General features: G+C 34.8%; 1 protein-coding gene across 1 annotated transcript in view; it reads left to right on the top strand.

Moving 5' to 3' along the window:
- Nucleotides 1–1,421: 1,421 nt before the first annotated feature.
- LOC144445473 (adhesion G-protein coupled receptor D1-like) overlaps nt 1,422–26,093 on the top strand; it is a 49,529-nt gene continuing 24,857 nt past the window's right edge. Inside the window, exons 1-2 of the mRNA XM_078135040.1 lie at nt 1,422–1,559; nt 10,067–10,091. Of these exons, the coding sequence (XP_077991166.1) occupies nt 1,422–1,559; nt 10,067–10,091 (163 nt within the window). The remainder of the gene's footprint in view (nt 1,560–10,066; nt 10,092–26,093) is intronic.

Below are 26,093 nucleotides of genomic sequence, written 5' to 3'. Positions count from 1 at the left end.
CAATGAATTAAAGCACTGACTAAGTAGATCTAAGTAGGCTCATATTTGGATAATTATCAAAGGATGATGCATCCTGCTACCACGTACTTCATCCTTTACAATCAAATTTTCATAGAATATACTAGAATAGACCTAGAAAACTATCACAGATGACTACTTGATTCGTGTATTCACACTTACTTATCCGTTAACGAAACGGTAATCAACGATCGAAATGAAGCGCACAGGTGCAATTACCGATCAATGTAAAGTTATCAGAAAGTCTGACAATGACCATGTGACATCTACAGGTTGCCCATTCTATTTCAAAGAATATGATGCAGCAAAGACTAACTATTGGGTGTATATTGTTCTGGGTGATTTCTAAATTTATAAAATAAATGTTTTTGATGTTAGATATAATAGAACTTCATGTTTAAACCCAAGCGTTCCAATTTTGAGGTGACTTTCAGTAACTATTTGTCAATCTTCATTAATGTTGCAGATCAAATCAGCAAAAACACACTTGGCCTACAATGCCACTGAATGAAACTACATGTAATACGCTATGCCTGAAAACACACCAATACCCATTTAATTTAATTTAATTTTAAAAATATCCAGTATTAAAGGCAATATCCTGTAAAATGTACTAATTTTTCTGTGAATGTTTAACCTCCATAACAACATATTATGATAGTTCTAGCATTTGTTCAATAAACCTCCAGGTGAGATGTAGATACTACTATCTCGCTACGAAGATATAAATGATAGTTTATAATTTTGAATACATGAAAGAACAAATGCATGCTTTAATGTGATTCTAGGTTCGAAAATCGCTGTTTGTATTCGGAGTGCTATATAAAGGAAACATCAGAGATACCGCGAAGGTCAGCCACACATTACAGGTGGTGCCACAAAGTATTCAGCTTGGAATATTATGTTGATGGCGTGTTGTGCATTGCGTGACGTCGTGTGTGACGTATCAGATTAATCTATTATATAGCTGTTGATAACAGCCTACAAGAACACTAATTCTAATAAATTTGCAATAAACTGGCCTTTTTCATTTTTTAATGTGGCTATTCACTTGAAATTTATGCGTAATCAAGAAAAGTGTTGGCGACACATTCATGTTAAGAAAGCATTGAATATGAATTGCTTCCCCTATACATGGCTCAAAATTGCTGACTCTGATATTTTTCAAAGTCTTCAACATCACCGACTACGCGAACTCTCAAATCGTTATATCTTATGTCATATCATTGCGATCGTAAAGAGTACTAAAAAGTGATGTCAAATTATTTCAGAATGTTGTTCTCAAATGTAAGTTTGATATAAAAAATGCACCTGCCTTTGTTCATTTGGTTGCCGGGAGACAAGTTATTACGTGGTGATCACGTGACCAAACAGCTTTGGGTAAGTAGTATCGCTGTATGCTCATGTATATCACAAGGAAAAGAGACGTCGGCTGGGAAAGGGTGAACTCTGTACAATCGTCGTATGAATACATTCAAACCATGTTCTCACTCTTTCACGTACAACCTGTGCTTGCTTGTTGCCTGCTGTTCCCTACAACGGTTAGTACATTTATTGGTGGCTTAACTGAAAGTTGTTTTTAAAAATACAATACTACAGACTGCCATGTTATCATTTAAGATTTCCTGTTACTGTTATGTAATATTTTGACTACGCTTTTGTAATTAATAGTTTTGACTCCACTTTTTTGTTTATTAAAAACAACCTAGAGGATTTAGCACTGTCACGGTGTTCCATTCCTTACAATGAGTTACATTGTAGGACTAGTTAACTATTAGTTCAGAATAGGAAGCTCATGCAATTCGTAGGATAACCACACGAATTGTGTGCTGATCAAAGTCGAATACAGAACAAGATTTAAGGATGGGTTCGACCTTGACGAAATGTTATGACCCTGGGGCTATGACCACTTGTCTCTCAAAATTGCAGTGAAAGTATGTTTAACTTCAGACCCCAGACATGAAACTACAATACCCACACTATCATATGAGTAGAGATGCCATCGACTCTGACTTGAAAATATCATCGTTATAAGCATTTCTTAACTTTTCTTTAGAACACAAAAAACGCTAATAAAATAACTAAAGTTTGGTCATTAAATATGGTATTCTATCCTTTCACTGTGTGTTCCTAAAATCATGAGTATATTAACAAGGGTTTCGTAAATCATGACATAACATAGCGATACAAAATAGTGGAGACATGTTATAGACATAGGTATCCGTCAGTATCGATCAATAAAGTCTTCTTCGAGATAAAATAAATTGTATTATTATTATTATTATTATTATTATTATTATTATTATTATTATTATTATTATTATTATTATTACTTATGTAAAGAAATTTTCTTTTTAAATTCTAAATGTGACAAATATTGCAACTCTGATAATGCTTTCCCGGTATGATTCACCTTCAAGTTCTTGAATCATGAGATTTAGTACGCACAGTATGTTGCTCCATGTTTCTCCCAGAATGTTTTTTTTTTTCGTGGCTTCGGTAGGAATAATAGACACGGTGATTTGTGTACATCTGCAGTTGAAGCCAGGGGAGGGGAGGGAGAAAACGGTTAAGATTGAACGAATGTAAACAATTTTAGGTCTACTCACAAACCAGTAACAGGTGTCATTTTATATTTACGTAAATGGAGCTGGAGTTTAGACAAGACTGATTGATGATTATGACTGTTGATGTAGTCTAAAACTGCCTTATACTCACGAATGACATACTTGTGACAGACAACGACGCGTATTTTCAGAAGGCTACTGGTGCAGACGTTACATTATGTCTACGAACCTTGAGAATCATGTCTATAAAACTAATTCTCTCAGGGAATTGTTAGAGTACTTTTAGAACACCAATTTATAAATATACACTGAAAGCAAATCTATGTTGAGGTGAAAATTTACTCAATAACACAAAAGTGTTCTGTTGATACTTGGCCACTTAGTCAGTCACATAGTTGATGCAGTTGTGAGTGTTTTTTATCCTCAGTCGAGAGAGAAGAGTTACATTTATATATAAGATAATATATATTAGAGGTTGGAAATCCTGAATTGTTCTTGTCGTTGTTTATTTCTAGGGTAGTTGAAGTGTCATGCCAGGAATAGTATATAATTGTCCAGAAAGACAAAACTGTTCACCACTATGCAAACTTTAAATCATTGTTTCAACCAGAAATGTACATTTAATTTAATGTATTTGCCAGACAGAAAACTCATCTCAGCAATGCACGCATCAGATGCTCTTCAGCAAATAAGCTTGCTTTCATCAAAGGTAGACTACTAAATATTGAAAGAAATCTTAGACTTTGTAAATTTTGTTCACAAAATGGAGTAGATGACTCTCATTTTATAATGGTCTGTGTTTTTACATCTGACTACAGAACATGCTATATTCCTCAACATTATACTTCAAATGCTACATATCAAAACTTTATACTTTTAATGCAAACACAAACTAAAAATGTAATCACGGGAGTTGTAAAATATATTTTTAATAGTTGTTAACTAACGACATCATAAAATTCTTATTTTTGATATTTTTCGACACCTTTGACCTTGAAAATTGTAATTGTTTTATAAGTCATGTACCGAAAGGCCAATGGCCTAGCTTGTACACAGAAATAAACTTATTATCATAAAATTATTATATATAAGATAAAATACAAAATAAAGAAATGATGACAATTACAAGACAAGGTCATTCTTTTATACAGGCGCAAGTAATTAAGTGTTTCAGTTTACAATTATAAACACGACTCGAAACAATCCCAAAGCCGCATCTTGAAGACTTGCTCGCTAAGTATCATACGTTCTTCGAGAGGCGCCTTAGGCTAATAATTCTGTGACCAGGTCAGAATAATTAACGTGAAATCTATCGAGAATTGTTTCTCTCTCTGTTCTACACTATTAAGACAGGAAATCAAAAGAGGTGTAATTATATCGCCTACAGTGTACATGTCCTGGCACATTTGATCTGACATTGGTCCAGTAATAGCTGACATTTTCATAATTGTATAAACTACCATTTTGCGTTCTGTCAAATTACCAACAAAATTACATAAGTGAAATTGTATGATGTAACTGGAAAAAACAGGAAATTCACGTTTTGAGTTTCAGATCTCCGTCTCCACAGCTTATTTTCTTTTTGATAACTGTCGACTTTGGCAAGCCTGAGAAGGGAAGTAACTAGTTTGGCAATAGTTTTCCACGTACCCCAAGAAGGGAAGTAACAATTTTGGTTATCGTTTTCCGGATAACCCGGAAAGGTAGTCATCAGTTTGGCATACTTCATCTAGAAAGTATGTCAGATCATGCTACATATTCACGTTATCACAGAATTAAAAGCCTGGAAGCTTCTTGTAAATTAATTTCAAAATAGACGTTGCAGAAATCCGGGTTGTTCTGATCGACTCGTCAATACAGTTAACACAGAATGTTCCGTGGATTTTATAGCTTGAATTTGAATTTATCAAGATAAGCTACTGCAGTATTCAAATTTAAATCGCAAAGTGCCAATATGTCCGGAAGGCTTCTACAATGCAAACCTTTAATCGCATAACGCTTGCATCTTCCAAATTACAAATTACAAATTCAGTTCTCATAATGCTACATAGTTCGCAAGAATAGAAACCTGTTGGAATGCACATCATGTGATTTCATACCTCAGTATCAAGGGTAGAGTTTAGACCATGCGGTCGAACGCCCGTCCTTCGGAGTGAGTTCATCAAAGTTCTTTCACAAACTGAAATTGTCCTTTCAATAAATAATGAGTGTTTTGTGTTTGCATGAGAAGTGATAGTCGTAATTGAGCCAATTTCTGTTAGCGAAGAGTTATTTAATGAAGGATTTCGGCCATCATTTTCATGATTACTTTTTGTTTCTTCAAATGTCGTGTTTCTAATTTTGAGAGTACATAGCTTGGGGCTCCATTTCGAGCAATAATCACAACTTCAAGTAGTACCTGGCTCTACTACGTGACACGTGGAGCAAATGATGAGACATTCTCCGGTGCCAAGGCTAGTGATCCTACAGGAGGGACGAACACACATAGCATCCAACGCATTGCTCGCGTTTTGAAAACCCGGGTTTACAAATTGTAAAGTATGTTATGAACAGACTATTAGAAATAACACTTCTTTGGTACAAACCTTGAAATGCGTGGTAATCACCAGACGTGCCGTTTCATATGGCGAGTATGGCTGCACGTCCTAGCCGAATTGTCTCTAAAACACAAAACAAGGTGACTACCGCTCTGTTCAGGTCGTAATCGCCCAGTAATTGATACATGTAATGGATTTCTGTGAGACATGGTTGAAACCGTTGAGAAATGCGCAATTCAGTTAAGATATTCCTCTATCGTAGTCACATCCTATCACATAATAGAAAACAGGCATAACATTGGCTTATCAGTATGCACAGTGGGGTTTTAAGTATAAAAGTATAGATTAAATACGGTTCACATACACATTTTGGTGATATTTAGATGTTATGACCAACCATTTAACCAAGTGTTTCATGTGAAAGATGTATACTTGAAGAGAGGGACTTTATGTTATTATAATTCGCATGTTAGGAAGGATCACGGTCATTTTAATTTGTCTTTCGGTACAAATGAAATCTTATGACATCGTCAAATTTGTTCATATCTATATTCAAGCCACATGCATGTATACATACATACATACATACATACATACATACATACATACATACATACATACATACATACATGCAAGCATACATACATACATACATACATATATACATACATACACACACACATACGTACATACATACATACATACATACATACATACATACATACATACATACATCTTTTCAAAAAGCAAAACGCTTTCATGAAGAGATGCTCTTTTGATTATGACAAGGTGTAATCTTCGTACGGATTATATTCAAATGAAATTTACAGTCTTTCACCTACAACCTATTTCCTGCTGTTTCCTACAACGGTTAATAAAATCATTATCCATGTTACTTAACTAGAAGTTTTTAAATACAAAATACTACATTCTAAGCTGGAAGCTACTGTTTTCTTCTATGCGATCAGTAAAAGTAACTACGCGAACCTTTCCAAAATACAGGTCATATACTGATTAAAGTAGAAAAGAGGTCATACTTTAAGGCTGGACTTAACTTAAACCTGGGGCTATAATCGATTGTCTCTAGATTGCGGTAAAAGTGTGTTTAATTGCGAACCTCAGGCATGAAATGACAATATTCACACCTTTCTGTGAGTCGAGATGTCATTTCGTCTGACCTGAAAATAAAGTCCTTTCAGACTATACATTTCCCGTCCTTTTCTCCTACTCATGTGAACCCCTGTTTGATTGCACTATATATTGAAATTGGACTTTTTATCTATTAGCGTTCTCTCTTTTGAAAACAGAGAGAGAGAGAGAGAGAGAGAGAGAGAGAGAGAGAGAGAGAGAGAGAGAGAGAGAGAGAGAGAGAGAGAGAGAGAGAGAGAGAGAGAGAGAGAGAGAGAGAGAGATGAAATACATGATTTAATGGGTCCGCTTTTTTAATCAGTGTTGTTGTATTTCACCTGGGAAAGCAAAAATGATACGTTGATCGATCACTATGATTAATATGACGAATAACAATTTAGAAATGCCAGCGGTTCAAAGGGTGGGTTAGTAGGTCTAAATAAAATACATAATACCTTTGCTGATTACAGAAATAATTTGAAAGTATTTTTGTGATCCAGACAAACGTTCAAGTTTGTAGTATTACAAGCGTTTAATTAGATTCCATTGGTGCAAAATTTATTGATTTATATGTAGTTAAGACTCTTTCACAACAACAAGGCAGAAGATGATCGCGTGTATAGCGCTGTGTACGCTTTAGTAATTAAATGTCTGGCGTTTGTCTGCAATGTTATGACAAGCAGTAGTCGGCAAATTTAAATGAATAGTTTGCCTTCGATCATCAGTCAAAGAATTTGTACAGCGCAAAATCCAATACGTAGTAACGTTCTATGGCGCTGAACAAGAGCAATAGTCTTGACAACAATGTCTTTTTTCTTAGTCTATATGAGTGTGCGAGATTGTATTTTGAACAGCTTTTCTCTAATATTGAACCATGTTAGAAGAGTGTACATGGAAATGTCTTCTATTTACAAACTGATACTATTGTTACTATGTTTAGTCGAGTCTTGTACCTAAGTGCTATCAACTGATGAGCAAATAACAAATGTACTGACATTCACAAGATCGCATGCTTGATTTGCTTTCACATCCATGCATCATGAAGACTCTAGATCTGATCTCTTCTATAACCTAAGGTTGCGAGGAATGCTCCTAGTAAAAGTTTTCAGTCTACATGGCGTGTATTTCCGCTCCACTATGGATTGTTCGACGATGGACTGTCTGCATTTCCTTTGAATATTTCAGGAGACGAGACAAACCTTGTCCAATTTGCATGTCTACTCGAATGGAACAACTTATGACTTGTCATAAGTCCCTTCATGCTTTCCATTTACATTCACTTCTCCTTAACATCGGGTTCCATTAAGAAAATTCCCTTGGCCGTGCTTGTTAATTCAGCAGGAAGACCTGGAGAAGTGTTTCTTGAGAGTGGCAATATGTTTTATTTCGAAAGGCTGGAATTCACTAATTTAATCATTTAGCACCACTCTCTCAATATCAAATCCAGCATAAGAATGTCAAAGTAAATTGTTACTCATTTAATCATGTCAGACTTTGGACTTGCCGTTAATTGACATCGTAGATTGTTTCATATCCTCACAGAAACTGAAAAAAAACCCTGTTATTTGTAGGTTGTATTATGGTATATTTGAGTTTAATGTATTCTCTAATGGATAATGCACCACGTCCATTATTTAGAATTGATATTGACCTAATCTGCGCCAAATGTGGTTTTTGCAATGGGCAGATAATTCGAACTCCACTGGCTGCAACTGAGACATTTTTGTCATCAAACAACCAAAGATATATTCACTAAAGATTACTTACAAACAAGTCTCCATAGATGACATATTCCCCTCAAATAGACACTTTAATGTATTAACATTTTTGAGTTAATTGGTACACTTGTAAATCATGATTGTTCACTACAAATATGGCTGCCATTGAGTAGAATGGGATACGAGCACCAAAAGTAATGCATGTGTATGTTTATTTGGTTCGGCATTATATATAGACATGATTTAAAAGACATTAGCCACACATAATTGCGACAAAGTGTCTGCAATATGTAAGTGGTATTTTTTGGTGGTCCGTGAATAGAGACTATGATTGAAGTTGTTTAGTTATGCAGTATTAAATATAGTGATTGTTTACTACAAATATGGCCGCCATATGGTAAAAATTAAATGAGCACCAAAATAATGGTTGTGTCTACTTCTTTCCCCCAATATTACTTGTAAACATGATTTAAAAGAATTGGCATGTCTGAGAAATGACGGACGGACGGACGCATTGATGGAGCCCATTGTAATAGCACCCCCTTTAGGAGGGGGGGGGGGCCTAAAAGACAGCTTGACTTGCCCCGATACGTACATATGGTAGTGCTCATTAAGTATTCTATGTCAAGGGACAAGCAAGGTCATACACATTCAGTCACAGCAATCACCATGTATTCTTTCACTGCATTATTGTTTTATGTGGAAATTCAACATCTTCTGGTCGATCGAGGCACCGAATATTAGAGTTTGTACTGCAAACTTCAAATTCATAACGATTTCTTACAATGTTATGTATACAGATATATGCACAAGTTTAACTGTAGATGATTCAATACACATAATGGTTTACAATATTGAGAAGTAAGACATTACATCAGACGAAACTGTTTTTGTGGCTAGTGCAAATTGAAAGGATCCTTTTTAAATGTAAACGCACTAACATTCGATAACACAGAATCACTCAGGTGCTATCATAGCGCAAATGAATCTTACAGCTAAAATGATGTTGGCTTGGTGTTTCACTCATGCAATATGACATTTATTACATACCCTCTGATAATTCTAACACAAAAGAAACTACCTTGGTGCCGAGCACAGTGGGGGTGTAGAAGTGGTGTTAGAAAATAAACAATTGCAGCCATTAAAATCAAGTCCATGTGTAATGTTTTCATTGGTAGCCTGCTTTACTGCACTGTGAAAGAATAGCAATATTTACCACTGTTCAATGTGACTTGGCAAAGGACCCTGCTGTGTTTATTGTGTCTCTGTTATTGTTAGTCTTGAGTTGAAATGTGTCAAAGATGTGTCAAACATGTAATGTCCCATGAGAGCCTACATCTTTTTAGCTATAAAATTCCTTAACTCAAACTCGAAATGTGATTTTCGCGTACGTTCATTTACCCTTCTTACACTTCGAAATAGGAGTATTTTTGCCAAAGGCGTTTTTCACTTAATTACAACTAATGTCATCTAAAGCTAAACAAGTCTTCTTAGAAGACACACTTCCAATATCAAATGTAAGCTATTTCACGGTTCCAACATAAAACATAAACATCTACAATAACTAAATTTGACCTCTATTTATAAAAACATTGTGGGATTTCTTGAACATAATGACAACAAAAGTTTAAATTCAGTTTGTCTCATAGTTCCTGAGACACTGTGTACATTGTGGACTTTTACACCAAATACGTCGCCATTGTTTCAAATTTGAAAAGGTCGCGAAAAGAAGAGACTGATGTATCTGCATATATGGTATGCTACCTTTGTGTCAAGTTTGAACGAAGTTCACCTGCGCATGTCAAAGAAATTGTTATGTAATTTGGACCTAGTGTAATAGTCCCCTCCCCCATGACAGTGTTCATGTGGGGTGGGAACCTAGTAGTCACATTTGCCTAATAGCTATGTATTCAAATCTTTTGGGCTTGAGCCTTTATTTTTTGAATTACCCTTTCAGAATTCTAATAAAAAATACTATATAAGCAAAACCAACAGCGCTGTTCTAATATTGTCAAACATTGGTTTCGGAAAGAGTAACCTTGGCTATTGTACTCCTGTAAGTTATAACTATGTATCATTTTTTTTATTTGTTCCTCAGGTCGCTGGTGTCACACCAGATATCGGTAAGTAATGTTTTCAATCTATTCATTAAGGAAAAGAACCACTTTCCGTATTGTAACTCTGCACATCCAAAAGTATTACTATACTCAAATAATTTTTTCTCTTCCCAGGTATATTCACACTATGGTGTAGATTGTTTATACAAATCACGACGAAAGCTACAGGTTCTATATTTACACTCATTCGTCTTTGACGAATGAATGGTTATATCAAGTACGGGATAAATTCGAACCTTAGACGTTTGTGACATTATTTACTGGCGCCAAACCTGTTCAATCCTATCTACCCTGTTGCTTTAGGATGCATTTCTAGTCAACCAGACTACAATCTGACTAATTTGACAATCCCACACACATAAATGTCAATCACAATAATTCATGTGTGCCGACACAGTAAAAAATGAATCTTCATAGATATCCAAGCTTACAAAAGATGTAGTCAGGTACAATCAGAAAAAAATCAAATGTTTGGTATTGGTATAATGTGTTCAGATTCATTTCCTTCACAAATAGGTATTTTACTTCTTGAAGAATGCCTCAATTTTACTGTTTTCAAGTCCCCAAGAATGTCACAAATTTTATTGCAATTTTTCAAAGCACGTCTTTGTATGAGTTGCAAAACGAAGGCTTGTATATATATATATATATATATATATATATATATATATATATATATATATATACATACTAAGAGATATACATACTTAAGAGTATCTGGATGTCCATTCACAACATGCCATCACGTTGGAAATATCAACCCCTACCTTTATTTGGTTTTAAGTTTTAACACATTGTGTGCTGGGTTTAGAGTAATCTCATGAAGAAGGAAGTATCTGAGACAATTGTACTGATACCATACACTTACTGAACAATAAACTGTATTCATAGCACGGTGCGTTTGTTTTAATGATTATAAAGATGAGTAATATATATACCTGTTATAAAAGGTATCGCCAATTTGTAGGGAATGATGGTGTAAAGGAATGATATGGGTCATTTGCTAGGTTTTATAGCCTAGATTGCGTTGTATATCTACTACCAACAGAAAAGTGCGTTTTGACCTAGAACGGCGCAATCATTTCAAATTTACTGTTCCAAAGTGATTACGCTTCACCATAGAGATTCATAAGCTGTGTGGTCAGGTTTAAAAGAGTGCACTGCAGAACGAGGTGACTGTATGGTCATATCTAAACATTTCTTGGAACCATTTCTTGCTTGTGTTCCTTCCGTCCAAATGCGTTACTTAAGAAAGTAGATAGTCTCAAAAACAAAGCCGTCCCTTTCTTGTCTGTGATATACTATATATTTCAGACTATATCTGGCACAAACGTTTCCATGGCTTACTTTTGGATTATGAAAGGCTATGAACACTGTCTGTGCCATTACAAATGATGAATAATCAAACTCACAGTGTCAATAGCATTTCTATAAATGGCAACAATTGTGAGGTTTTCTTTAAAGCGCAGTATGCAACTATAAGCGTACAAAAACAAATACATTAACAAATACATAATTTATATCTAGCAGCAGCATGGTACAGATACGTGTATCCTTAGGGGATGTGATTCTAACTAGATGTATAGGTCACAAACGTTTTCAGCGCCATCGCCTCGTCATGTTATCACCTTACATCTTACAATAAGCTCTGTATGATATTAGCGACCAAATCTCTCTCAAAACATTCATAAAGTTAATCTCGCCTCGTTCAATTATTTCGGAGATGTTGGTCACAGGATCTTATACACTCTTTTGCTGAATCCTTGAGTAAACTGTTGTTTATCCCTGAAATGTCAGTGAAAAATATCATTCCTACACGTTTATTCTGAATGTTTTTGTCGTAAGAATTAATTAATTAAGTGATTCATTAATTAATTAATTTGGTACCAAACTATGTCATCTGGTATTGTATATTATACAATCTAAATAACGAGGGGACTTCTTCCAGTTGGTAGGTAAACATGAAATTTATAACAAAAGCCCCCACCCCTCCCCCATCCGAATTCACTAAGTTACAGACTGTGCCCCATGACAGACACATGTCTAAATACATGTATCCCATTACAATATCGAAGTTGATATGACTAGTGATTAAAGAAAGTCTTGCATCACTACTTACATAAACCAGCTGTGTCGGGCTACTCAAACCAGTACACATACTACGTAAATTAAACCTACCCCAGAGTGTGTATCACAGATTGAATGATGGCTTCTGCGTCGATACTAGATTTGCTGTCCATTCACTGAAACCTAATGAAATAAAATCAATTAAATCAGACTAAAAAGAATTTTCAATCAGTAACTCTCCAGAATACAGTTCTTAATTGCAGGCTCTAACCCATAGATTGTTCGCAAGTAAAGATATAATATAAGTTACGTGTTCAATTTACCTAAATTCTGGGCAGGTTCATATATTAGATTATGGGCAATACTAACTTTAAGTATTCACGCTTCGCAAAGGAGGTCTCAAGTTTAATCATGGCAGACAAAACGACAATTTTCAATACTTTATTCCATGTTTAATAAAGATTGTTGAAATTTCATTTCCTGTTCACCCTTCAAAAACGCAAAGTCCTAATTTAATAGGATGGCCATCAAACTTTATTCTCTTGAGATAATATTCACCATCTAACATGTTCAGTGTCATCGTGTGTCCATCACATTACACTTGTCATGTCATGTCAGTCCGGTGCAGTAAATATGCATTTATTCCTATATGGGGTATCCTTTACTTTATTGTTCCAGAGGAAGCTATCCTTCCGATAGAGTATATTTGGATTTATGGTTGTGAACTATCGTTGTAAATTAATTCCCATACGACTTGTACATCGAAATGTGCCAGGTATGATTTATTGTCTGTCTGTGCTACAAGGATATAACTTTCTTCAGTTACTGAACCGAATCTAATAGTGATTAAAACATTATCACACGACTGTGTACTTCAATTTCAAGTGGATCGCTTTCATTGACAAACATAACATTTTATCATGTGTTCCACTTTCAAAAACCTTTGAATTTCTTACGTTGCTTAAATTGAAAGAAAAAAAACACAACCACGATTATCGTGATCACCGTCTTTACCCATACAGTAAACACTGTCACCATTACCACTACTACCTGCATTGCCACTACCATTGTCATCACCACTATTCACTGCATCTTTACATCTACCATCGACACCATTTATAGTAACCACAGCAACCACCACCACCACCACCACCACCACCACCACATTGATAGCCACTACCAACACTACCATCATTACCATGATAATCATAACTATTATCATTTCTATCACGACGATTACCATGCACAGCAACCTCGTAATCATTAGTACTACCACCATACCACTAGGATATTGCATATTGATGGCATCGACTGGTAATTGCTGTATTAGATTGTTGTGCATGGTACCTATCCTTGGAATAGTATTCCAGCAGACGATTCATTACGACTTGAACATGTCTCGAGGTTGACACACGCATACGTTTGCATGCGCACGTACGCACGCACACACACACACACACACACACACACACACACACACAATCACGACCACTATCACGCACGCACACACACACACACACACACACACACACACACACACACACACGCACGCACGCACGCACGCACACACGTACGTACGTACGAGAATTGCAACGTGTCATTACTTTATGATAAGAGTACGAGTGTCTTGACTTTGTGGAAACTATTGGCGTATTGACGTTACAAATTTTAACAACGTATACACACTGTTGTTAGATACCATTATCTATTTCCTGAATAATTAATGCAATGAGAAAAAAGAAACAATGCCTTAATCTTTGTCAATAGCGATTGCAATTTTAGCTAGACTATTTGCAGACTCTTATCTTATATGTGATTATGAAGCCTTTCTAGCTGTTATATAAATAAACATGAGCGAGAAGCGACGATATTGTACAGAATGCAGAACACACAATGTTGTCTATACACTGTCAGCAGTGATGCTATTAATTGCGGTTTTAAATTGACGACTGACGTTACCTGGAGAATGTTGTGTCAAGTCTTGTGGTTTAATGATAACAATATCTGTCAAATGTTTCATTCAGTTTCTAGTAATTGTGTAAATGACTTAACGTCTACGTTTCCCTAATTATATGTTACTTCTGAATCAATACCTGAATAGCTATTCAGTCTATGCCAACTGATCAAATGTATCCGTAGTTGCAACATGTCGAGTACATTTACCAAACCTTATCATTTCAACAATGATATGTGATTTGTAATCAGGAAAAGCTCATCTTGCTGTATATCATGTCACCAACTACGCCATTCATAGCTTTAATATCTTCAATTACAAACGTTATTAACCCACAAGCAGTTCAACTTTTAATTTTCGGGTTGTCTTGACTTACGATCCACTTCAAACAGATTGTTGCATATGGTTGTGATTGACTGGGACGGATCGGGCAAATTAGAAAATTGAAATGCTCATTAATAAATTTGAAGACGGTGTGCAATAACATCAAATTATGGGGATGTGTCGTCATTTTGATCGGTAATAGACTTTGACGAAATGATGGTACTGGTGAAATAAAATCCTCTGTGTATAAGGGTTTGTTGATGGCCTTCAATTCACAGTAATGATGTAAAAATGGAACTACCGTAACAGGCGGTTCTGAAAGCCACAGAGAATACAAGATGTATGTAGAAATGAGTTGTTGATGAATGCTGAGACGAAATGTAACTGAATGCCATTGGTAGTCCTATGTATCTACTCTAGACAGACCTGTCAATACCAGACTGGCATGGAGAGAACAACAAAGCAGCAGTAACCACATAGAAGATAGCTTTTACATAAGTTTTGTATACATTCATATTGCTTTGGAACAATAAATAAAACACAGTTATTACGTAATAAAGATAAACTCGTCTTATAGATTTAATCTATACAATAGTCAATCACACAATCACAAATGTTTTTAGAGAAATGTTTCCTCAATGTGACTGTATCAACAGTAAGACTGTCTCCGTCGACGCAGGAAGCGGTTCTTCCAATAAGCTTAAGCTACTTCATTCAACCTGTTTGATTTAAGAAAGTGATTAGTTTAAACAACCTGATGCTTCTGTTCATAATCTTTAATTAAAAAGCGTCGGTCTAATTGAAATGTGTTTAAATGTAATACTCCGTACTTCTTTAGATTATACAGTCATGAAAGTGTTAACACGAATGTGATGTAATTAAACTATGATCTAAGCACAAAAATTAATGCATGGAATCATGTATGGTTATTAAATTTGAGATTTGTCATTATTTTCTGGTTTCATTGCAATATTCACTAATATCGTAGTCCAGAATTGAATTGTCATTGGTCCATAAGCAATCTTTCCACAATTCAGTGTTATCTAAATCCAACCATAACGGTTTTTAGATACCCGACTAGCTTAACAAACAAACAGACAACCATGGTTCAAAACATAACAATCCCAATTAGCAGTACACTTTTAGTAATAGGCAAGATTAGAAATTTAGAAAAAATGTTTCGTTTGTGTTTATTGAACTTTTTATTTACATAAGCTTCTACTACTTTTTGTCATATGGCCCATTGTCCTAACTGTTGCTACAATCTTTATATTCTTTAAAACAAACGTGTTCATATACTAATGAATGTATAAAGATTGACCATGTAATGTAAATAAATAAAGTCTTCTCATCCAATTCAAGTGTCTTGTTTTATAATATAGATATCAACATAATTACGGGGTTTATACATTGATGACATTTACCCGCATCAACATAAAGAATAGTCAAGACAGAGATATACAAACCAGTCTTTTTATCTGTCATGCTAGTAATATCACATTACAAATTTCTCCACAATGGTCTTGATAGACGGGTATCTATTCTGTCGATGCTGACATTCATTCGAGCACGCTCATTGAAAAGGTTAGTACAGCATGAACACATTGAACGCCTGTAAATGAAGTCTCAGCGTGAACAAACCGAAAAGTAGAACATTCGACAATGATCATGATAACATCAACCCAAACTGTTATGTATCACATATTATTCAATATGGAGCTGAAACCTGCGTACAAAACATGCTGCGTTGGTCCTTAATATCGACCTAAAATTGTAGTCAAATATAATGCCGAAAGATGGTATCTTGCAGCGTACAGCTAAAGGATGTTTTGAACGACAATGGTGAACTGTTTTCAATTAACAGACGCTGATTAAAATATTAATTTGTATGACATCCTGTATACGTCTACGTTTATTACATTATTCTACTTTTTTCCACTATAATGATGAATGAAAGGAATGTCAATATCTGATACAGACAAAGTAAACATGGTTTTAAAATGTGCGTGTGGCTACTTAGATCGTTGTAGAACAGCAGTGCGACTAATGATGATAACCTCTATCGCTTCAGCTCTGGTAAACTCTTTGACAGGGTACTTAAAGAGTTAAAAGGACTCTGAGAACGATATTAGTATTGTAACGAGCAAATCGGATGGGAATGTTAGGATAGGTATTACATCCTGGTAATAATAATGGATGGATTTTGTATTACAACGCTGATTCAATTGCTTGCAGTTATTAGCTGTTGTCATTTTGATGTACAACGCTTTAGATGGACGCCCAAAGGCTCTAAACCGTTTCATTTCAGATAATCAGTTTTTCTACTTTCTCGGCGTATATCTATTTGCGGTTAATTATGCCTTTCGAGATCCATCTGGGTATTTTCCATTAGCTCAATGCACCACATGCTGACATTCGACGACTGAGATAAGAAAAAGCGTGAAACAACAGAAAACCCCAAAGTACATATAATTTGACTAAAAAGTGTAAAGCTTTGGTGTACGTCAGCCTTTCACCGATACCATATTGGAATGCTATACTCTTGTTGCGCTAGAATCATATACCAGCAGGTGCATGGCCAAAATGTCGTTTTCTTAATACAAGACGATATATTGAGTTGGACTTTTCTTTGTCATCAAAGTTTGATTTGTGGCACTGCATATACAAACATATTACGCTTTATCTTTCAGAAACTCATAAACACGACAGTAAAATCTTATTTGACTTCAATATGGAAGCCAATATAACTGAAATGTCCGATGTGATATACAGTCATTTCCTAAATATCTCGACAGCATACGTATAAAGTAAACCAAACAGATGTTTAGACGTGCAATACAATCTATGCAATTTAATTTACATAATTTTGTAAAAGTTCACTCATTCCTATTACCGTCACCCCTATTTGGTAATTTAATATCATATGCAGTCTTAATATCCGATGGGTTTTCATTTCATTTCATTATGATTACTTGCAGATAATTGCAATCTAGTAATACACTGAAGTTAATTACCCTTTTCGGACCAACATCAGGTAGCTATACTCGACGCTTTGGCTCCCCCCCCCATATCTGCACAGAAAGAATAGTTAACTCGCATAAGCAAGAAATCACAGAATAACTAATTTGTACTGCGATTTTGATGAATTTTGGGGTATTTTGTATTCATTGGAGAGATGCATTCAAGCAGCAACTTAAATATTTATCTCGCTTATTACTTTTACAACTTAAGTTAAAAGAACCGTGTAGTACCCACCTGTCTGCATACACGACGACGTTGAATATTTCAAATTAAAAACTAAAAATACGTTTGGAAAGTGCTCTCTTTTTGTTGCCAATTTGGCAGCACAAATCTAGTAATATTAGCAGGCACATGTTCAATAACAATACACATAAGTCTACAAAATTGGTCATTTAATTTCAATTTGGAATAACAGGTAAGTATTGCGAAATAAATATTTCAGAAAGTGAGTAAAAAATAAAATTTGAAAATCAGCCGTCTGTTTCATTCGTCTGACCGTAAAATAATTACCTATCCAGCTTAGTTTAATAATGTTTGTTACAAAAAGAAAACCATTTTGAACATGCAATAATCGATTTAAATTCAAAGGATTCTGTCAAGCTATTAGAATCAAATGTGATCAAAATATTAGAATATTCTGACATTAACACACAAATATTACAGCACATTATCACTATGTGAGATATTTTCCATGTTATTTCATCACACTTTTAGACAACTTAACAATGAAACGGAAAACTAAGTCTAGAAGAATTGTTTTAGGTAAAGTATCATGATGATCTGTTTAAAGTTACAGGGTTTTTTTTTCACTGTTACTGCAATGATCGTATCACTTTGGCGCTGTTGAGTAAGAAAAATACACTGTGAAAATGTACAAAACATCGCGGAGATGTGAAATACTGATATAATATTTTAGTGACAACATTATAGGTTTACCGCGGAAGAATACTACTACTGTATCCAAGTGTTACGTAATTATAGTGCATTTCTTCACGACTGAGTGAGTGACAAGGTATAACTGATTAAATTAATCAGTAGAGTGTCGTCAATTCTGCCCCTCACCCTGTGGTGTAACAATATGTTAATTTGTTTCCTCGTGAGTTAGTAATATGAATGTTTCTCCATGGGGTAGCAATATGAGTACTTTCCCATGGGTGGCAATGTGAATATGTTTGTATAATTGAAACGCGAAAGGGCACTTTCACGTAGAACCTCACTTCCTGTCCACATGATTTACGATTGAATAGAAGGGTTGCCGTCGTAGATTCTATTGCGATCTTGTCACCATTACAAAAAGCACCATAAAATAGCCAATTGTATCCACCCATGGGATTCACTTTTTTTATCCATACAAGTGAATAACATCTTCAATTTATAACATCGAAAGTATTTTTAGTTATAATCAATGCATCATATTAGAAAGTCTTATTACAGGCTATGAATAAAAAGATATATACATAAAACCGTCATGAAGATTTATATGGTAGGTTCAAGGCTTTAGAAGTGATTTCGGCATTTTATACTTACTCCTTATCGCTCCACGTAAGAATGAAAAGGCACACGTACTTGAAAAGAATGTTTTAAGGTTAGGAATTGCAAATCATGTCAACGTTATCTAAATGGCATTATTAAATGCTTATTTCAAGTCAAGGTATGCAAATCATAATACCTATTTCTCTTTTAACAATATCTGAATGCTGATATGTCTCTGATTAAGCGACTCTATTAAAGACTTGATAAACGTCAACAACCAGTTGCCGTATACGTAGCCAACTGCCATGCCTTAAGGTACGTATTGAATGTAATTACCAATGCGAGTTTGCCGACGAATTATAATCGTTGTAAAATCAACACAGCGGCGATATAAATCAGTGCGCTACGTTTAGTTACTAACAAATCGCACTATAATAGCTCAAAGGACTGTGAGCATTACTCGAAATAAAGACAAATGAGTTTTCTTCTTGATGTTCGCTTCAACTTAAAGCCATTTCCTTTCGTTATTCGTTATTCGTTATTTCGTTATTTGACGGCAAATGTGGATAGAAAATGTCGTTGTAGCCTGAACTGTTGCCTCAAGATCGACAACAATATTCAATACCTTTGTCAAAAGAATATAAATTCTAATGTTTTATTTTTTTGCCGTGTATAATACATATCATTGCAAAATAACTTTGTTGGTATCACGACACAACATGTCTAGTTAAAAAACATTGAGCTAATGTAAGACAGTTAGATAGATTGTTAGTTATAGTTAGTTAGTTAGAGTGTCAATAACTAACCATAACTACAGTAATTTTTGCTGCATACCTAAAGGTACTTGTAATACACCCATTATTGAAGCATATTGCCATAACTCAAACCTGGTATTTAAGCACACTCACTGTATACGAAACAATGACACACTTACTTATTTTATTTTTTATTTATTGTTTGGATCAGGCTCAAGGCCCATATAAAAGAAATACACCAGGAATTTACAAGAAAATACATATAAAAAACCAAACTAATACAAAAAACAAATAGTGATATTAATCAATAAAGAATACCTCTCCACTGGAGAGAGTCATGGTACATACATGAGTAAACACACTGTACATAAACATTACTACTATCTAAAACTCTCTTCACAAAATTATAAACACTTTTCCGGACAAGTTCACCAAATGACAAAACTGAGTAACAAACAAACATAGAACTATAAATACTACACCGCCTGGACAAATAAAAATTTCTAAAACAATTATTATACGCAACTCGAACTTAAAATTAGACCACAGCTGACAACAGTTATAATGAAGTCGCAACCCCTATTATGCCATCGACTATACTACAACACTAACTATACATCAACATTAACATTGAACAACTGGAGTAGTTTAATCGGGGATTTATATAAGTTTGCCCCACCGAGCATGAAATCTATTGACCAAGCTGGTGCCACAAGTGAACATTAAGTAAAGATTTGTACATAGCTACATAAACAAGTATTACAATCACTTGGCTCAAGCGGCTTAAAATCATTTCAGTGTAACATTAATAACAATTAAGAAGTTAGAAGGAAAGAGAAAACTGATTCAGATGTATTGCATAAGATAATCGGTCCCCTAAATTGTATCATGTACAAAGTATGAAACCTCCCTGAGAAATGCTAAAAACTAATTTCTCAATTGCTCTTACCACGTGTTACATAAAGAACTTTAATTTATCACTGCTGTTCAGATATAAAATAAGGACATATGTCCAGGCTAGAGTCATGAAATTGAAAATATAAATTAGTTGCAGAATCAGCGTTTATACACATGGCATAGAAATATACTTGTATATGGATCGAGTTTCATGATAACATATTCCATCTATTCCATTGAACAGCTAATACATCAACTCGTCTAGGTTCTTGCTCTCGACCGACTGTTTTCAAACCGTAGATATAGACAAATAACTGACACTTCTGTATCAGATGATAAAGGTTAAAATGGAATGTGAACTGCCGTAACACTTTAATTTATATTTTGTGTGTAGAACACGATGGCATATTTCCTAACGCAAGAAATAACTCCTTTGTATGGGGTAACTACAATTTAACGACAATATCTCGGAATTTTAATACCGATTGCCTGGGTTATCAAAGTCTATTGTATCTTGGCGTCTTAATTCCAGTGAAGAGGCAATCGTGTGAAATATCTTCAACACTAAACAAGTTAGTTCATCAAACTAACCTTATTGTATCCAAACTTCTTTGAGTAAGAAAATAAATCTAGTGACTACCTTATTACTATTAACTGGAAATATATCAGGAAAGAGACGAATTATGCAAAGAATACTTCAGTGGGTAGCTTTTAGTATGGACTGTAGAGAATAAGAACAAAGAATGTGCACTTTGTACTTGGTTGGATATAATTCAACCTTACAAAGGAAGCAAATTTAACATTTACAGTATGGGACAAAATGCAAGATGTCGATTCATTAACGTTCTTTTGAAATATTCGATGAAAAGAATGTTGGCAGCTAAATGTGTCGAGGCTGATTGGATTGAACGTACGTGAGTGCTATAGTGGTAATTACATTAGGGTTACTTTCCATTTGTATGCCTTTCAATAAGCATATAGTGATTTGGTCGTGTTAGTGACCTCATTGAAAGACCAAATAAAAACGTTATGCTCTATAAATGTGTATGATTAAAACATATTTTGTAACATGTGGCCATACTGACTGTAGCTTTTTCTTTTAATTTTACCATTACCCATTCAACCCTTTATAGATATTTATAAATATAAATATGTAACAAACCTATCAATGACTCCTCACAAAGATTGAAAAATAAGGTTTACTAAATTGCATTAATCGTCTTTGTGAAAAAAGGGACAGTTTTCTATAAACAAAACTATTTTTAATGTCAATTACGAGAAAATGGTTACTAATCGCTATAGTTTTATAATCCTAAAACGTTATGTTACTGTATATTGAAAGGTTCTGCAAACTAAGACATTAAAATAAGTTATACGATGGAAATTTGCCGATGGATCCAAAAGCCATTCATATACTAGATAGATTTATATAGTAACAGTATACATGTAGTCCTAATCACCGAGTAATAAGCTTTATTCTTTGAAACTCTTTCAATTATTATTAAACTGGGTGATTAATAATCAACAGCGATAAAAATCGGTATTCTTTTTGGCTAATCACGGTACATTGTCTTTATTTGTCACATATACAAAGGACCTTGTTTCGACTGAATAAGATACATTACAAAAGCCATCTTTTTTAGAAAAAAAAGTCGAACACATAACAATATCAAATGTTTGCTACTTCTGTTTGACTTATATGTACTTGTACTGACGCCATGCCGTCCGAATTCGCATCTGAGCGGGACTATGAGTGTGTACTTCATATAAGCATTTCTTTCCTTAAAATGAAGGACTGGATGTGCTCACTAGACTTCAATGACATGACATGACATGACATGACATGACATGACATGACATGACAATCATGAATAGACGGTCAAACGTACTGATTTGCAATAATGACGGCTATGATGATGTAAATTGACAATTGTCGACTAGATTTAACCGTTAATTGCAAATTGGTACTGCTGAATAGAATTGAAAGTGTAAAATATCGAATAATGCCTCTTATGTGTCGAAATGTTTCATTGTAAGCTTATGTGTATGGATGGATGTATGAATAACTATTCAGTCTTCACTGATTTGCCCTCCTGCGCTTCATCAGGTTATAGAAGTAGGCCTCGATGATTGTCCCATTAAAATAGGGCTGCCCTGTAGACATTTGTGGCATTGCTTGCATCGAATGAATACATCACAGAAGAGGCATCTTAATATATTGGCGTAGAAAGAGAAGTCTTCACAACACTTTGACAGCTCTTAGTTAATGTTCGTAAAATCTATATTCTTAGTTTTTTAAACCGTTATCTTCTCTCACAAAGCAGTTATGATCTCAATTTGTTATGGCGATTTCAATTTAACATCTCAAGACAACATGTTTCTATCAGCTTCTCGTTCTCATCGACTTTTATATGTCTCGAGAGTATAAATTCATAACGGTTAGCCTATAGTTCAATATCATACAATGTTACAGGTGATAAGGGTAGCGGAGATGAATTCCGCAGATTTTGCGGCTTGTTTTGCAGCAAGTTTTCTTGTGAATGAATTCGAAAAATGAAAAAGTAAGTTCCCAGAATTTTACTAGGGCGCTTTTGCCTCCAGTTTCAATATTCCTTTACCACGTAGCACACTCATTCACGTTCACATTCAGTTGCTAAAAGTTAGTTTTCAAGGACCCGCGGAAACGTGCAACTGTAGAATCGGAAAATAAATAGCAGTAGGATCATACTGTTTTTATGATGAAAACTGATCACGGCATTAATTCTCTAAGTACTTCAATTTAAACAAGTCTGTTTACGAAGCAGAAGTCAGGCTACTGGATTTGTACTGTTTGAAATTTACTGACAAAATAAACCTACCATTGTAAAGTCGTTGTTGAATTGATGAGGGCGATGAAAATACACGTTAACATATAAAACCCCCTTATAAAGTTAAATATTTTGACATTACAATCACGACATGTTAACCTTAAAGGAGTGACATGTCACACGAATCTGATGGACATAATATTATGATATCACATTCATATTGACCTTGGGGGCAATGAAATAACTACCATCTCATAGGAAATTACCTGTCATAATTAATCACACTATATCGGCTGGGCTATGACACTAGTGCTTCCAAGAGGACTTTACCAAGGATTATTGTTCAAACACAGTGAATTATCACACTCGTAAAAGTCCCAAGAATACATCAAGACGTCATGTGCTTTGTATTGTGTGTTGGACGTTCTTACGTTCTTTATCGGATGCCTAATGCATTTGGCAGTATGAGGTGTGTATCGTTATCGAAATCGTTAACATCAAAAGACAACTACAACAGTGGTTCCTTACTCACAGGACAACCCACTCCTTTGTCAAACTATTTTGACCAACGTCCTCTGTATTCGCCATGCAGCTGTTACCTAACCGTTGGTTCCTCTAACAACAACATCTGATGAAGATCGTGACATTTGATCGAGACAGTCATGTGTTGTTTTTGAGTCCAGAATGAAATATCACGTACGTCATCACATGCAGTGCAATGCTATAACGAATGAAACGTTTTCAGTTTACAGTGAGATACCTGTGAAGATGAAAGAGACGACTTGTCAAGGCCGACTCGATATGCAATGCAGCTCTGTAGCTAGCGTGGTAACATGATATATATGTTTGAATACATTTGCCTCTAATATCACGTAAAATGCAAAAGATGTAAAATTATACAGCCTAATGTACGTGATAAAGATAGTATAGTCAGTTATGCACTGTTGGAATCATTTTAATCGTTGTGGAACTTCTTAAGTGTGAGTAAAATGTCATAAACTTGATGTATTATCATAGTATGGGGTTTTGCACAGTTGAAATAACGACCAGCTGTTGGGCGCGACTGGAGATATGAAACAATATCTGTGAAGAAGAAATTCTAACAACAGTAAATTAGTTTTCGATATTATGGTTGAAAACCCACGAACAAAGAAAATCAAAATCAAAACTATAGTATACTATAGTATTCAATTTGAACTTTTGTTCCAAACACAACTTGAAAATTTACGTGAAATTTTCGACTGTACACTTCTGTCTTTATCAACAAATTAACCTGTTATTCAGTACACGTATATAAACTTCCAGGCACCTATGACCCATTATTAGGCTCACGTGTCCGTACGCACGCACGCACGCACGCACGCACACACATACATTACATTACATTACATACATACATACATACATACATACATACATACATACACTACATTAATTACTGCAACATTACATTTACCAAAACTGTTACATTTTAGCATCTCATTGGGAGCAAAAAAGACAACAGAAAGCATCATGTAACTACAACGAAGGGACTAAGATAAAAGTCGTCGACAGATTCTACAATACATAATAGAGGTTCAGCTACGAGGGAAAAGTGTCATCCTTGAAAACTTAACTTGCAGACTTTACTACAACATTTATACTTTCGTGATGTGTAACTTTACATTCATCATTTTTCGGAAAAGTCACTCATGGGCTGTTACAGTTATATTTTATCATCAATTTGTATATCCTCGTCCAAAATGAAAAATAGAAGCCCTTTCAAACATTTCACGCCTTAGGGAAACTTTCACGCTTTACATTCAAGTGTTTTGTCGAAATGGATTTTTTCTAGAAGTGCAAATCTCTTCTAAGTGAGTTGGCATGCAATGCTGGTTAAGGTAATAGCTTTATATTACAGAAAAGTAGTATAAAATGGCTTTATAATAATCGTACTTTGGGGAAATGAATTTTGTCGAATTAATTTTTTATATATTTGCGATATTGATATATCACGTGTCGTCGGTAATATTATGAGATTGTTCGGAGTTACACGATTTCTACATTTATGTAAAGGGTTTTGGTAAGAGATTCTGACATATATATATTCATTTTTTGCGAAGAGACTTTTATCCAAACTATTAACACGGGGAAATTCAATTTGATAATGCACACGGCCACTCAGTGGAATTGTTGGGTAAGTTACGATATCGTTAACGACACTGCACTGAGTGCCTTTTAAGAAATCTGTCCTCTGTGGAAATATGGTTCTAATAAGATTATAAGATATTGCTGTGGTAAAAAATAACCTTCTTATAAGTGTGTCATTAAACCCGCAATATACGCAGTATTACTATATTATTGCGCCGAAACTACTTTTTAAGAATACTAAAGTTTGAACATAAAATAATTGTGCTGTGAGATTTGAAATGTCTTCAATTATGTCAAATACCTAGTTCTTTGTTGCGGTACACCAAACAGACGTCACAGTGAGACATACTCTTATACTCGTTACCAGTAGGAAAGTAAACGTTTGAAGCCATTAAAATTATCTAGTCCATGCGTACTTTTTTTCAGCAGAAGCCTATTTCTACTGCACTGTAAATGAATAAATTTCAATGTAAATGAACAGTAATGCTTTATCACTTTTCAATGTGATCGGGTAAAACAGTGTGTGTTGTGTCTCTGTCATTGTTACTCTAGAAATGAATTGTGTCTACCTTTCTATTAA

The sequence above is a fragment of the Glandiceps talaboti genome, chromosome 2 (genome assembly GCF_964340395.1).
Source record: "Glandiceps talaboti chromosome 2, keGlaTala1.1, whole genome shotgun sequence".
NCBI lineage: Eukaryota > Metazoa > Hemichordata > Enteropneusta > Spengelidae > Glandiceps > Glandiceps talaboti.
The sequence above is the reverse complement of the archived record's forward strand: the minus strand, read 5'-3'. Positions and strand labels throughout refer to the sequence as shown.